General features: G+C 38.6%; 1 protein-coding gene across 1 annotated transcript; it reads right to left on the bottom strand.

The window, feature by feature from the left end:
* Window positions 1-5,615: 5,615 nt before the first annotated feature.
* On the bottom strand, window positions 5,616-10,026 carry LOC128993408 (uncharacterized). The gene is made up of 6 exons (XM_054417299.1): window positions 9,984-10,026; window positions 9,397-9,547; window positions 8,261-8,385; window positions 7,055-7,116; window positions 6,789-6,866; window positions 5,616-5,932 (listed from the first exon to the last, which is right to left on the bottom strand). Exons 2-6 carry the CDS (start codon window positions 9,541-9,543, stop codon window positions 5,796-5,798), a joined length of 549 nt encoding a protein of 182 aa, XP_054273274.1. The 5' UTR covers window positions 9,544-9,547; window positions 9,984-10,026; the 3' UTR covers window positions 5,616-5,795.
* Window positions 10,027-14,534: the final 4,508 nt, after the last annotated feature.

Raw genomic sequence — 14,534 nt, 5'->3', positions numbered from 1 at the left:
ATTGTGGAGTTAAAAAAAACTCTCTAAAAAGATTGAAAGCACTACTAATAAAAAAAAACATTTGATTAATTATTATATAGGATAATGAGTTATAGTACTGATCATTTATAATTGCACTGCTTTACAGTAATTGCGACGAAGTCACTTTGAATGGTTTCTGTCCAAAATTGTATTACAATAAATGTCTAACTCTTTAAAATACGTTACTGTCTCCATTTGTATTATTCGTCTGAGTTTTTTTTTATGTATTTCTGATTAGTTTACTCCTACAAGATAGTATCCACAAAATCTTGATTTAATAAATATATTTTGTTAATTCTTTGAATTATTTCGTATTAAAACAGCTTTGTAGAAATACTTTCACTTCTGCATTTCAAAAGAACGAACTCTGTTTATTTCAAGACGACCAAACGCAGTTTTTTTTTTTTTTTTTTTTTTTTTTTAGGGTGAGGAGGGAAAATGCTTTTACGCACACAGGTAGCCAGCCTGTAGTGTGAGACTCCTGAGTTTATCACAGACTACTCACTAAAAAACCCCCTCTACTCTGTTGGACACAGACCTGGAATTGTTTGTCACATTACTTCAAGTCAGGCCAACATGTGACCTAAGCCCACAGGGCTCGCACCGTTTCTGGCATTATTTATTTTTTGACCTACACCGCATCCCGGTCGAGGTCAAGCTTCTTGGCGCGGAGAACACCCTGGATGTAAAGTGACACACAGGTCCAATTGTCCTCACCCTCCATCATCATCGGTATGACCATGTCCACCGACAGCAGTCCTACGAACTGTTGAGCCTCTAGGCGGGGCCTTTCCCAATGCTGGCAGTGGAAGAAAGTGTGTTCCACGTCATCGGGAATGCCTGGGCAGTATATGCAATCGGGTGACACGGCTTTGCCCATCCTGAACAAGTACGACCGGAAAAAGCCGTGACCCGTCAGAAATTGGGTGAGGTAGAAGTTCACCTCTCCGCACCGCCGATTAACCCAAGGTTGGACCTGTTGTATCAGTCGCCTGGTCCAGAGCCCCCTTGTCTCCTGTTCCCAGCTCTCCTGCCACAGCTGGAAGGTCCGGGTGCGTTCCTCAATACTTGCCTGGTCCTCCCCACGGCGCTGATAAATTGCCTTCCTCTCCGCCGCCAAAAGTTTGACGGGGATGACTCCAGCAACCACCAGGACGGCGGGTTCGGACACTGTTCGATAGGCAGATGCTACCCTTAGTGCTGCCTGACGCTGCACTCGGGCGAGCCGCATCCTATATACCTCCTTATTGAGAGCGTCTGCCCAGACCTCCGCACCGTACAGGAGCACTGACTGGACCGCAGACATCAACAGCCTTCTGCGGCTGGACCGTGGACCTCCGACATTGGCCATTAACCGACTAAGGGAAGAAACCATTTTAGCGGCCTTGTCCGCCGTACGGGTGATCTGGTCTCGCCAGCTGAGCTTGCTGTCCACCATGACCCCAAGGTACTTTGCGGCACGAGTGGTTTGGACTTCAACGTTCCCCACCATCAAAGGCACGATGGTGTCAATCCTCTTTTTAGTCAGAATGACAATCTCAGTTTTGCTCAGAGCGAGCGAGAGACCATGTTCTGCCATCCATGCGTTAATGGTTCGCATGACTCGATTTAGTTTCAGCTGGGCAAGCTCAATGCTACGTGCAGCTATTAAAGCCGCAACGTCATCTGCATACCCAACTAGGACGGTTTCCTCAGGCATCTCGGATCTCAAGAGGCTGTCGTAGGCGACGTTCCAGAGGTCCGGGCCCAGTATGGATCCTTGAGCAGCACCAGAAGTTACATCCATCGTCCTGGAGCCTTCTGTAGTGTCGTAAATGATGAGGCGGTACCGGAGGTAGTCCTCTATCATGCGCATGAGGTATGCCGGGACGTGGAAAGTGTTCTCCAGTGCGTCGAGCATATCGCACCACCTCGCGGAATTAAATGCGTTTCGCACATCAAGTGTTACAAGCAGCACAACCCGACGAGAATAGTTGTTAAACTCCTCAGCTCTCATTACGGCTCGCTTTACCTCCTCAATAGCGTCAACCGTTGACCGTCCCTTCCTGAAACCGTACTGACGAGGGGATAGATTCCCTGCAGCAACCACGGCTGAATTCAGTCGGGAACGGATCAACTTTTCCAAGACTTTCCCAGCAGTGTCCAACATACAGAGAGGTCTGTAAGAGGAGGGTAGGTCTGGGTTTCCTTTTCCCTTCCCCACGAGCACAAGCCTAGCTGTTTTCCAGCAGAAGGGAAACTTCCCCTCGGCCAGACAGGCATTGTACGTGCTCAAAAGGATTTGTGGGTTTATTGAAAAGACTTTCTTCAGGGCCTCACCAGGTACCCCATCCGGTCCAGGAGCCTTGTTGTTCTTCAGGGACAGAACGGCCGCCTCCAACTCCTCGAGACTGAAAAGCGGTACGTCGTCCACCCTTCCGAACTCCCGCAATGGACGCAGTGTGTGAGTCGGGAAAAGGGACTTTACGATCCTCTCCATAGAGGCCCCGTCCATAACGGAAGGTGGAGAGCGGGTGCCAAGCTTCTTGGTTACTATCTTGTAACCAAGGCCCCACGGATCGGAATCGACATCGTCCCTTAATTTCTCCCAGCAACTGCGTTTGCTCCGGTTAATGGCCCGGCGAAGAGACTTCCTTGCCACCTTGTAAGCGTCAGACTTAAGACGTCTATCTTCAGGTTCTCTAGCCCTGGTAGCAAGACGTCTGGCTCTCAATGCTGCCCGTCGTAGTTCTGCGATCTCGGTTGTCCACCAGTACACAGGTCGCTTATCGCACCGGGATATCCTGCGAGGCATTGACTCTTCGCAGGCCGAGACTATCAGCCTCATCAATGATGTAACTGATGTCTCTGCGTGAGCCACGCCGGATGCAGCAGGTACCACTGGCTCTCCCCGTAGTATGACTTCGGTGAATTTGGCCACGTCCAGCTTTTTGGTGTTCCACCGAACGGGCACCTGCCGAGACACGGTAGCTTGTCTCTGATGACTATCCATGACATCAAAAATGATGTACTGGTGGTCACTGGCCGTATAATCCTCTAGGACTCTCCAGGCTCGTATCCTCGGCAAGAGGGACTCAGATGCAAGCGTGATGTCTGGGATCGTTCCCCTCATTCCGGGACGCTGGAAAGTTGGCGTGTTGCCCTCGTTTATGACAACAAGTCCAGCCCTGGCAGCAAAGTCCAGGATGTACTTCCCCCGGGAATTAGTGAGAGTCATTCCCCACTCGACAGCCCTAGCATTGAAATCCCCCGCCACGACAACGTGCCCGGCGGTATCGCGCACGCTCTCTTCCAGGCGGTCTATCTTTCCACGAAAGTCACGGATAGCCTCGTTGGGGGTGAGGTATACACTAAAGTAAGTGACATCCCCGCACCGGACCCAAACGAATCCTCGGCCCTTCGCGTGACTCCTTACCTGCACTTTAGCTGTATTACGAACCCAGAACGCAGCAGTACCAAGTGTATCGGGAAACCAAAGAGATGGGTCCCTGTCCCGGTACTGATACTGTTCGCTGACCAAGAGCGCGTCAACACCGTGTTCGAGGGCAAGCTGACTGAGAAGCGCGTCAGCCGTCCTGGATCGATCTACATTGCACTGGAGGATCCTTATCTTCGTGGTTGGGCTTTCGCTTGTTGTAGTGCGCCTTTAAATGCACTGCACTGCCCAGACCCAGCTATATGTTTAGCGTTTTTATCATTGAGGCCTTTCTCCTTACAGAGGAAACAGGTCTCAACTTTACAGTCCCTACGAGTGTGACCCACCTCCCCGCATCGAAGGCAGTTCTTGCCTCGGTCGGGCCCTTCGCAGTTTCGGGAGGAATGGCCGAAATCAAGGCATTTAAAACACCTCGTTACTTCCACCCTCCGTCTCAACCTGCAATTAACCCATCCAACCCTCAAATGCTGGAGTGCCAAAACCTTACTGGCGTTTGCGTCTGCCATTTCGGCGACCGCCATCCGCTGTTGACTCCGGTTTGGTTTCGTGAGCCACACCCTCAGACTAGCCGTTTGTCCGGCAAGCTCGGGGACAGCTTTTTTTAGGGCATCAATGACGTCATCCTCCGTTGACACGCAATCCATATCCCGAACCTCGACGGACGTCTTGGGTTCGAGAGCACGAACGGTGCCCTGACCTTCCACAGCTGCCTTTAGTTCGGCAGCAAAGGCGGCTTTATCTTTAGACTTACCCAGTTCGAGGAGGACGTCCCCGTCCCGGGTTTGTCTAATCGACCGTACAACCGTGTCGGTTTGCTCTGGCTTAGCCTTGGCCTTGATAACACCCAAGACTTCGGCGAATGATCTTCCCTCCAAAGGCTTGACCAAAATTGCCTCAGTCCTGGGCTTTTTGGGCCGCGACTTTTTAGCGAGTGCCGAGCCAGGCACAGCTTGGGCCACGCCGGTCGATTGCGCCCTCACTGCCACATATGTCTTGGAGCCGACTTCCGCGTGCCTCAATTTCCTCTTCTCCTTTTTCGTAAGGCGCTTTTCCCACACAGTCCCAGATGGTGTTTCTACGACTGACCCCTTTCGGGAGCTACCCTCAATGGGTGTCGCAGGTTGCTGTGGCTGTTGAGGTTTCGCTGGAGCGGCAACTACGTCAGAGAAGGACCTAGAAGTCTGGGTCGCCTTGACCTTAACTTTAGGCTTTGCTGTCTGAACAACCTCTTCTCTTTTTGGAGGGCTTTCTGATGTAGGCCTCCTGCGTTTCTTCGACCAAACGCAGTGCGGTAGCTTCAATACACAACAATAACAATAAAGTCTTCTAATTGAGGGGGAAACGATAATTGAACCAGACAAAAGGATTCTCGAGCCGACTTTCCTGTCTGGTTTTTCAAAACATTTCACTGTCTACAGCAACTCCTGTTTGCGGGAGGGCAACGCACGTAAAGTGGTATATTTGACAATTACGTACTAAAAGTAATGAATCTGCATTCCGTGCTTTCCGAAAGTCTGGGGCTTTTTGCGTTTGTGAGACATTTCAACTATTCCGTACGTTCCATGAGCGGTGTCTGGGCCTAAAGGTGAACTCATCGTGTTTTTGGACGTTTGGGGACAGTGGAATTTTTATGAGGGTATTGTTTTTTTCTGCTTTTGATGGTCTTTGATGATTTTAAGGTCTTGGATGATCTCAGGTAGATGATATTTTCTTTTAATTTTAAAAATACAACTTTCGAAATATATTTATAGCTCACTGAATTGTACCAGTGAAAACGTGTAAAATGGTTAACGACTACGATGAAATACTAATTTTATAATTACCTAACTCCAGCAGGCAAATGTCTATCTATCAATCGATTTGACCCGAATTATGTGAACATAGGACAAACACGTATATACATTTAAGATAGTACACAATCATTTTTATTAGATACACGAAAATCAACAGATCAAAAGTAATAAAAATTACTGTTTATTATTTAATTCATACTGAAATAATATACAAAACGTGCAACATAATATATAACTATTTTACGTTATGATCGTTTTCGACTTGGACTAAATTCCATCACTATAATTAACTCGTTAATTTGGCAAGTAGAAATGAATGCATTATGGTTCCTTCATCGTACACAATCCAAAACTAGACCTTATTTTCATGTGCAAATTTGTTTATTTGTAAAGTTACGATACAATTTTGATTACCATGTTAATATTTATTACCATCAGTAGTAATTGTAAACTCAGTTAAGGAAATTTGTATGTTAAGATGGTAAACAATACCAACCAAATAAACAACAAAATGAGAATTTTTTCCAATTATATTTTCTTCACCGTTAACAGTACGAATTGTAGTTGTCAGTTAAAACAACACCGACAGATTCTAGTTTCTTTTTGGCATCAGCGACAAGTTCTTTGTTGTACTTCGGGCCATTAGGAACCTTGATTGCCCCCTCAGGTTTTCCAACAGTAGCTGAAACAATTGGATTTTATTCTACAAACTACAAACACAGTTAACAACACAATAGTATTTTCTGTGTAATTAAATTGTGGGTTTTTTTTATTTTCTCCAGTGTTGATTCGTACACAATTTAAAATTGGTGAAGGTCTAAAAATTATTCGGAATTTTGAAGAATCTATTTCTGTAAAATTATCAGAAACTTAATTACACCCTTTGCCTATTCTTGTAAATATTGTATTGCATACTGTCATTTTGATGAAATCTTTTGTTTGACTGGGAGAAAATTATAAACCACGTTTATTAGAGTTCAGTTAGTTATTCATTCATTGTCTAACCCTAAAATGCCAATCGTTGGTGCATAGTTTTATAAGTTTAGTGTATTGTAAACTTTGCGTACGATTAAAAGTATTTGTCTTTGAAAACAAAAAGGAAATTCTTCCTGAGCTTACTTTGTGATGCCATTAGATTACTCTGAAGATACAAATATTGGTGCTAAAGTAGTGTTAAGGCCCAATCAATATTCTATGATCTATCAATGGTATATAATCAACCCCTCAACCCTAAAACAGGTATATACAAACACAAACACACACAAGAATCAATTGAACATATGATGACAAGAACAAAAACAAGTACCTGAAAAATACAGAAAATACCTGAAAAACAAGTACAAGAGTTAATTATAGAATATGAAGAACTGAAATGAAGTTAGTGTTTAAGCATTGACTATATAACAATAGTTTAAATTATTCTCAGTTAATAATTTCAAACATTTACATTTAACAAAACTTTATTTAAATCAACTTATCAAAACCAAGTAGTCTATAAGCTATTAACATATGATTTGTAATTTCTTTCAAACTCTCACCATCATCTCCATTTCCACATTTGTACCAAGCAGCTACGCCGTCTTGGCTGAATACGTGATACCTCTTGATGCCAGTGCCTAAAAATAAAATTCCTTTTTAACCTTGTGAACTAGTTTAACTTTCTCTACAGTTAATAAAAAACAATTTGAAGATAGAATCTTTTGTCATTTATGTTTTAAATACATTACATCAATTAGTTATTCCGTATTTTCTCACTCTACAAAAACGAAATCTCGTAAAAGTATGTAAAAATGTATATCGTTACCCTCTTCCATGACTATTCCACCTGATTCATAATTCTTTTCGGTTCTTTCCGAGGCCTCTTTGCTGAAAACAGAAGTAAACACTGATTTGGATATTGTGATTATTTTCCGTTTAACGTATAGTCTGGGCTATTGTGATTAATTTTGAAAGTACTATCTTTGTTATTGAGGATTGGGAAAATATTTTTGTAGGTTTTTGAAAGTATTTATGAAAAGTATATAAACTTTTCCAGGCATCATTAAGAATGGCTGGTTTAAAACAGCTGAGATATCCGAACATAGATTCACATTAAATGGGTTTTTTTTTTTAGGGAGAGGTGGGAAAATGCATTTATGCGCACAGGTTGCTAGCCTGTAGTGTGGGACTCCAACGGGCTTAAGGCCCAGAGACTACCCACTAAAAACCTCCTCTACTCTTCGGACACTAGCCTGGGAACACTTGTCGCACTTCATCAGAACTAGGCCGAGTTTGCCTACGCCCGAGAGGCTTACGCCGTGTCTAGCCGTTTATTTCTTATCAAATCTAGACTATGTTCCGATCTAGATCATTCTTTTTAGCTTGAAGGACATTCCGGACAAAGTGCGACCAGCAGTCCCAGTTGTCCTCACCCTTCAGCAAGGTCTCACAGATCGATTCAATCGACAGCACCCCAAGATGTTGAATGGCCTCCTGGCGAAGCATATCCCATTGTGGACAGCGCAAAAAAGTGTGTTCCGCGTCGTCGGGAATGCATGGGCAGTAAATGCAGTCAGGTGAATTCGTTTTGGCCATCAAGTGCAGGTACGACTGAAAATAGCCGTGACCTGACAAGAACTGCGTGAGGTAAATGGGTTGGTACTAATAAAATTACAAATACCTTCATACAAAAATGATTCTCCTTTGCCACAACATCACTTTTTCAATAATTCTTAATATTATATCCTGAATATTTCTTGTTTTTATTTACAAGAACGATAACAACAATTTTACGTAACTACTTGAAGTGAGTTTTAAGTGGCGGGTAGAGTATTGAGTACCACTTCTTTGATTCCTAAATTGATTTTTTTAATACGTCAAAAATAATTACTTTTTAAATGGGTTCTAATGTTGGTTTTATTTTGTACATACACGACATATTTAGGAGATCTACTCATTCCAGTTTGTTCCTAATTTGACTCCAAGGGATGTCATGTTTTAAAACTTAACTAATTTTCGTAAAATTACTTACCCCTTGACAGTTGTCAGTTTTACAGTTTTACCATCTTTAGCGAAAAGTGTGTATGCACAAGTGGTACCTTCAGGATAGTAGCCCGCACTGGTTAGTATAATGTTTTGTTTTCCTGCTGCTACAGCCTAAAAAGGGGACAATAAAAATGTATTTAAATGTTGAAATTATGATTTTTTTTAAACGTGCTTTATTCAAAAATAACTCTGTGGTCTATATTTATTAGTTTAAATTAAACTTATGGTTAAAACTAACCGTCATAAATTCCAAAGTACCCATGAACTTTTGAGAAAACTACAAGTCACACCCCCATTAACCATATAGGCCTAGGTACTTAAAATATTCGTCATAACTAGAAACCTTGCACCAAACTATCCATTATTTCATAAATTGCCTTTTAAGCAAGGTCGTAATTTCTTTCTAAAGGGAACTTTCCATATACCTAATGTTAAAAATACCTCAGCTGTACTTATTTGTTTGTATTACACTGTATTCTGTTTTGTTTATTTCAGCTTAACTTAACCAATCAATAGTTTTATTAATACGTATGAAGTCAAATGGGGTGTAGCTCATGGGTAACAGCTAGTTAATTCTAATACCAAATAAAGTAAATTTATTTTGTTTATGAAATTGTAGTAAAAATCAGATTTTAAGCTGATAATAAGTAAAAATCGGTTATAAAATAAATGAAAATCGTATCTAATAATATTGTTTTGCAATTCATTAAAGAAAAAGGCATTAAATTACATATTGGAAATGAAAGGTGACAACTCATGCTTGTAAAACTAGTCAGGAAGAAACAAGTTTAATAGAAAACAAAAAATAAAAACAAAATACAAAACAGGACGATTCCTATACATGGATTGAGTTAAATGCAGATTTTTTCTGTGTCCCATACTGCCAGGCTCGTTTCATATATTTAACCAAAACATACAAATTCCTCCAGTTTAAGTAAATAGTAGGTTATTTAACTAAATTGAATCCTTACTTTATCGAATTATAAATTTAATTGTAAACATATAAATGGTACAAGCTTTTATAATTGCAACAACTCTTATTGAAGCGTAACTATAATATTATGCCTGTTAAATGTCACGAAGGTAAAGTCTCAGTCACAAAACCCTACGTTGCTTATTCACCTGTTTGATCAAATCGGTTGGTATTCCTTCATCCGCCCAAAGTTGGTTTATCTTCGCTATGACCTCTAGGCTACATTTGCGCACACCCACAACATGTTCTACATGAGCCAGTCCAAAGACGATAGTGAGTACGAGATACAACTTCATTTTACTGAAAGCAAAATCAAGCATTAACTAAACCAAATAAATCCATTAAAAACTTTGGATGTTACAAATTGTTCTAAAATAAGCAGAATATATCCTCACAGTTCCCTTACATGACGCTTTCACTACATTTAGGCTGATTATTGAATTAAAGTAATTTAAGTAATTGAAATAATTAAAGTAATTGAGAGATATGATTAATAAAACTACGTATGTTAAACGTGTTTTAAGTTATTTAAACTACTTTCCGTGATCTTTAGTTGAAATACATGAGTATTCATCGACCCACTGTGCATAATATTAATATGTATTACAAATAAACAAAAGTACACGCACAAAATGTTATAAATAGGTTGCCTATGTTTGGTTAAAAACATCACTCTATGCCCTATAAAGACTACTACCATTGAGTATAAAATACTCAATGCTACTACTAACCTTACCGTTGTAAGAAAGGCGAATGGTTAATGCAAGAGGTGTAGAAGGGTACACATGTTCACCTTCATTATTCCAAGTAGAAGACATGTGTTTCTAAATGAATCGGCAAACAAAAACACCAACCATGTATGTAGCTATGGGTCGGAAAAATTATGCTGTGATGTTTACAACAATACAATAGGTTTAAGCCAAACACATTCAAGTGTTAAATTTCTTTGGGTACACAAAATAAAATAATAAAAAATAGTTGCTCTCTCCAACAATAAAGCATATTATTACAATATTAAAGTTAGACTGAGCATTTTTTAATTAATTCTACTCAGACATTCCATCCTCATTTTAAATTTGTAGCCAGATTTTTTATCAAAATCGTCGTAGTTGACGTGAGCTACCGACAGATTGGGGTGATCAATTACTAATTTCTGAGGAATACATTTACTTTTTTACGAAGTCAAACTGGTTGAGTTACTTATTGTGAGCCATAGCAATTTTTGCGGCCCATAAAGTTGATCAGCAACACAAAATAAGGAAGAAAATACAATTTTAGACACTAGTGCATTCTGTGTCTGGCTCACATCACTACGTTCTTTTTAATACAAAATTGGCTATAGTCGGTCCATATAATGGGATGTCTATTTCAGTTACCAATAGTCAATGGTTCTACCTTCATGCGATTTTCTTGTTTGTACATTTTCAAACTAGCCACTAGACTTGCTCGCTCCCACATAGCCCTAGGAACAAAACATATTATTATTTTATGAAAAAAGAGAATAGCCCAGGCTTTATGAATACAACTTCAAAATCAAACCAAAAGTCTTTGGTATCCATATACATATAAAGCCCAAAGTACCCATGAACTTTTGAGAAAACTACAAGTTACATCCCCCTTAGCCATATACTTAAAATGTTCGTCATGACGAGAAACCTTGAGCAAAACTATCCATTATTTCATAAATTGTCCTACAAGGTCGTAATTGCTTTCCAAAGGGAACTTTCCATACAACTTCAGAATCAAACCAAAAGTCAATGGTATTTATTTATAGTATTTAATTGGCATGCAATAACCAGTCAGTATATCCTAAACTGAGAACCGTTCAGTACATCCCAGCATAATACTTTATTCTATAGCCATTGTTAAACATACCCTACCATTTTCTTATCACATCCTTGACATCGAAACTGTTATTGAAATCAACACGGGATCGTAACACAACACTACACGTAGGGCAATAAATAACAGGTAGTAACGATTAGATGAAGATGGTAATTGTAACAGCAGTGTAGGGTAAGATAAGGCAGAGTGCAAGGGTAACCTGATCCTCCCTAGGGCCTAGGGATCACGTACCCAGCCTCCCTTAGCTCCCTTAGAGCTCCACTAGGCTCGTGTGTTACTTGAGTTATCAACTCGGCGAATATACACTGTGATATCAAGTTAGATTGTTTATATTATATAGGCTTGCTTCCGATTTCGGCTAGTGATTATATCTCTTAATATAGATTTTTGATGTGGTTGACGAGTAGAATTAAAATTGAAAAAAATTAGAAATTTTGATTAAAAGGCATCGGTTTTTCATCGCACGATATGTGAAAATATTGTATTTAAGAAACTGATGGAGGTCTTTTTTTGTAAACCTAAACTGTACGTCAATGAGTTATTTTAGTAAAGTAAAATTTGCTTACGGTTCAAAGTACGAGAAACTAAATACAGTAGATAAGTAAAATAACCAAGATTTAATCTTCACAAAAAAATCTCAAATTTTAATCTTAAATTTAACCCAGAGTTTTGTTTTGAAGTTTTATTTTTATCACAATGTAAAATCATATTTTTTATACGTGTTAGGGATATGTTTTAGTGACTATACTTATACTGTAGTCTACTGTTACTAACCAAATAAAATGTCATGAAAACCAATCATAAGATTCAGAAGCTAACCGTATAGGTTATTCTCAGATCTAAAAATAAGACAGTTAAGTAAAAGTATTGATGGATACTTAACATGCTGTTAGCCCGTATACAATAACTTTTGAAAAATCTTGATTCAGAATTGTTATTCCAGACAAATTACAGTTTCTATGTTTTTAAGTTTGTTAACTGTTGAGTCTAAATGTAAAGACCATCAAAATAAATCTGTAAAAAATTATCAATGTAAAGTAGATATTTTTCAGATCCTGGCATCCAATGCCACCTCAACAACAACAACCCTCCAAAACCTGTGACATTATAAATTACACTAAAACCCTCAAATTTATAAAATGTTAACGTAGTCATGAAATTAACGTAATGGTGTAAAGGTAAGAAATATTCGTTAACAATTTCAATCATGAAAATAAATTCAATAACTTTTTTACTAATAAATTAGCCAACAAACTAAAGCATGTTTGTCATTCTAAGCAGTTTAAACGCAAATAGTACACCTATAGTTTGTATGACTCAGTAGCAAACATCAATCATCTCCATTGGTTGTTTTCGTTCGTTCACAATTTACATAAAGTCACATATGTTTCCAACACGCAGGAATCAGCATAAATTGTGGATATGAATACAGACTAACGAGTGGCACCAGTCTATAGAATCAAAATGGTCACCAGATGCGCCGCTAGTGACCTCCATTGAAACTACCCTTTAAAACAGTGTAGGGTTACAAGGATGAAGCGTGTATTTAACATATTTATTCATAGATTTGTCATCTTGTGAGGATTAACGTCCGCACTAGTGAGCACTACGACTATACGCAGTAAAATCATAAAATCATAATCCTTATTGGTCATTAAATAACATAGTTACAATAGACCTCGTTATCAATAAAAAGGTGCCAAAAAGGGCCATAGATTCTAGATGTAGTATAACATGGTCTATAACATGGAATCTTCACTAAATATAACAAAGACAACAAGAAAATAAATATTTAAACATCATTTGAAAAACACAGAACTATCAAAAATACCTAAACAAAGGGTTTGAAAGTATTATAATAAGTACCATCCTGATTAGACCAATTCGTAAATTACAAGGAAAAAATGGGGCTCAGATTCCACTATATACTGTAGGTCTTTTAGTTGTCATTGGCTGTATGGGCTATTAATTAACAGTCAAAGATCGCGCCACTCATCCTACACTCATCTTCATTCATACTTAGCTTAAAATACCTACCTTTGGTCACCATTTCAATAAAATGTGAACATTTTTAAGTAAACTATTAAAATATCTTTATTGGTTTGTAATGACAATTTAAAAGGGTTGTTTCTGGTTTATGTAAAGGCAGGGGACGTTTTGATGAAAGAAAACTCATAAAAAGGCTTCAAGTTTACAATTGAATTAAAAGTCTACTTGAAGTGTTTAAAGACAGCAGGTTGAAATTCTAGGTCAAAGATATTTAATTAAAGCAATTTCCGTTTCTAATGAAATGTATTTATTATTTAGTTTTTACAGAAAAAATCCTTATTCTTGATTATCTAGGTAGTTTGTGTGGTTAGTATGGTCAAACTTATGGTTTTACGTGTTTAGTTGATTTTACAACTTAAACGGTTAAATGGTGGTTAATATGTGGTTATAATTAATATGTGGTGGTATATTTGGTTTCAAATATTAAAATTATGAAAACATCATTAAACGTTTAAAACGCCTGAAAACGACAGTAGCAATGGATGTGCAGTAAGGTAAAGAAAACGGCATCACATTGGCTGCAGGAGCTTACAATAAATTCATAATACAGATGGAGAACTTAATATCCATTCGTACTTTTATTAAATTTATCCGAATTAATCTTATCTTTCTAGACACTATTAGTAATCGCAACAATATGTTTTAATCCAATGCATTTTGGTTTAAAGTAAAAAAAACCTTTTTATTTTCTTAACAATTAATTGAATACTATATATGTGCTTATTAATTGTTAATTACAAATGCCTTCACAGTCGATGTACCTTTTTGGCATGGACGACCAATCTAGAGAAACTAATCTTATTCAACATACAAAAGTTAATTTTACGACATGGTGGTCCAATAAATACATTTTCTACTTTAATAAATTGTAGGTTTTTTTTGCTTGCTTTGTTATCGTATCTCGGAGTAAAATATGTTCTTCTGCATTCAATCAAATAAACAAACTCACTTAAAATCATGGATAGAATAATTAACACAATATTTACCAATACATAATTTAGTATAGGTGCTTACTTTTAATTGATTAATTTATTAAAATATTTATTAACATCAGCGATTAATATTATGAAATAGTAGGTAACCGGTTTTTAGGCTCAATTTTTGTTTCAGTTATAAAAAAGTTGTGTATCTTCCAAATCGACCCGAGTAAGACTTTTTTACCTTAATTTATTTTATATAATTCGATTTTAAAACTGCGATACTGTCCATAAACTCTCCTTGTATAAACTTTAAAGTACATCACTAAGCACGCTGCACGTTGTAGTGCAAGGGGTTTTTTTCCTAGGACTCTTGGCACGAGCCCGGGAATGTTTTGCACATTACTTCAGTCTAGACCTAGGGGTTGCGGCATTATCACTTAGATAAAATCCATAGGTGATTTGGCGGGATTTGA

The sequence above is a fragment of the Macrosteles quadrilineatus genome, unplaced genomic scaffold (genome assembly GCF_028750875.1).
Source record: "Macrosteles quadrilineatus isolate MER2022 unplaced genomic scaffold, UCM_ALF_1.0 Scaffold_4__1_contigs__length_99947679, whole genome shotgun sequence".
Classification (NCBI taxonomy): domain Eukaryota; kingdom Metazoa; phylum Arthropoda; class Insecta; order Hemiptera; family Cicadellidae; genus Macrosteles; species Macrosteles quadrilineatus.
This window is presented reverse-complemented; position numbering and strand designations above follow the sequence as displayed.

Bases quoted from the DNA above. Each gene is read 5' to 3' on its own strand.
- LOC128993408 (XM_054417299.1), bottom strand. From the start codon at position 9,543: ATGAAGTTGTATCTCGTACTCACTATCGTCTTTGGACTGGCTCATGTA. The intron at 8,386-9,396 runs GTGAATAAGCAA...TCCCCTTTTTAG, and splicing joins CAACCGATTTGATCAAACAG to GCTGTAGCAGCAGGAAAACA. The intron at 5,933-6,788 runs GTGAGAGTTTGA...CAATTGTTTCAG, and splicing joins ATGTGGAAATGGAGATGATG to CTACTGTTGGAAAACCTGAG.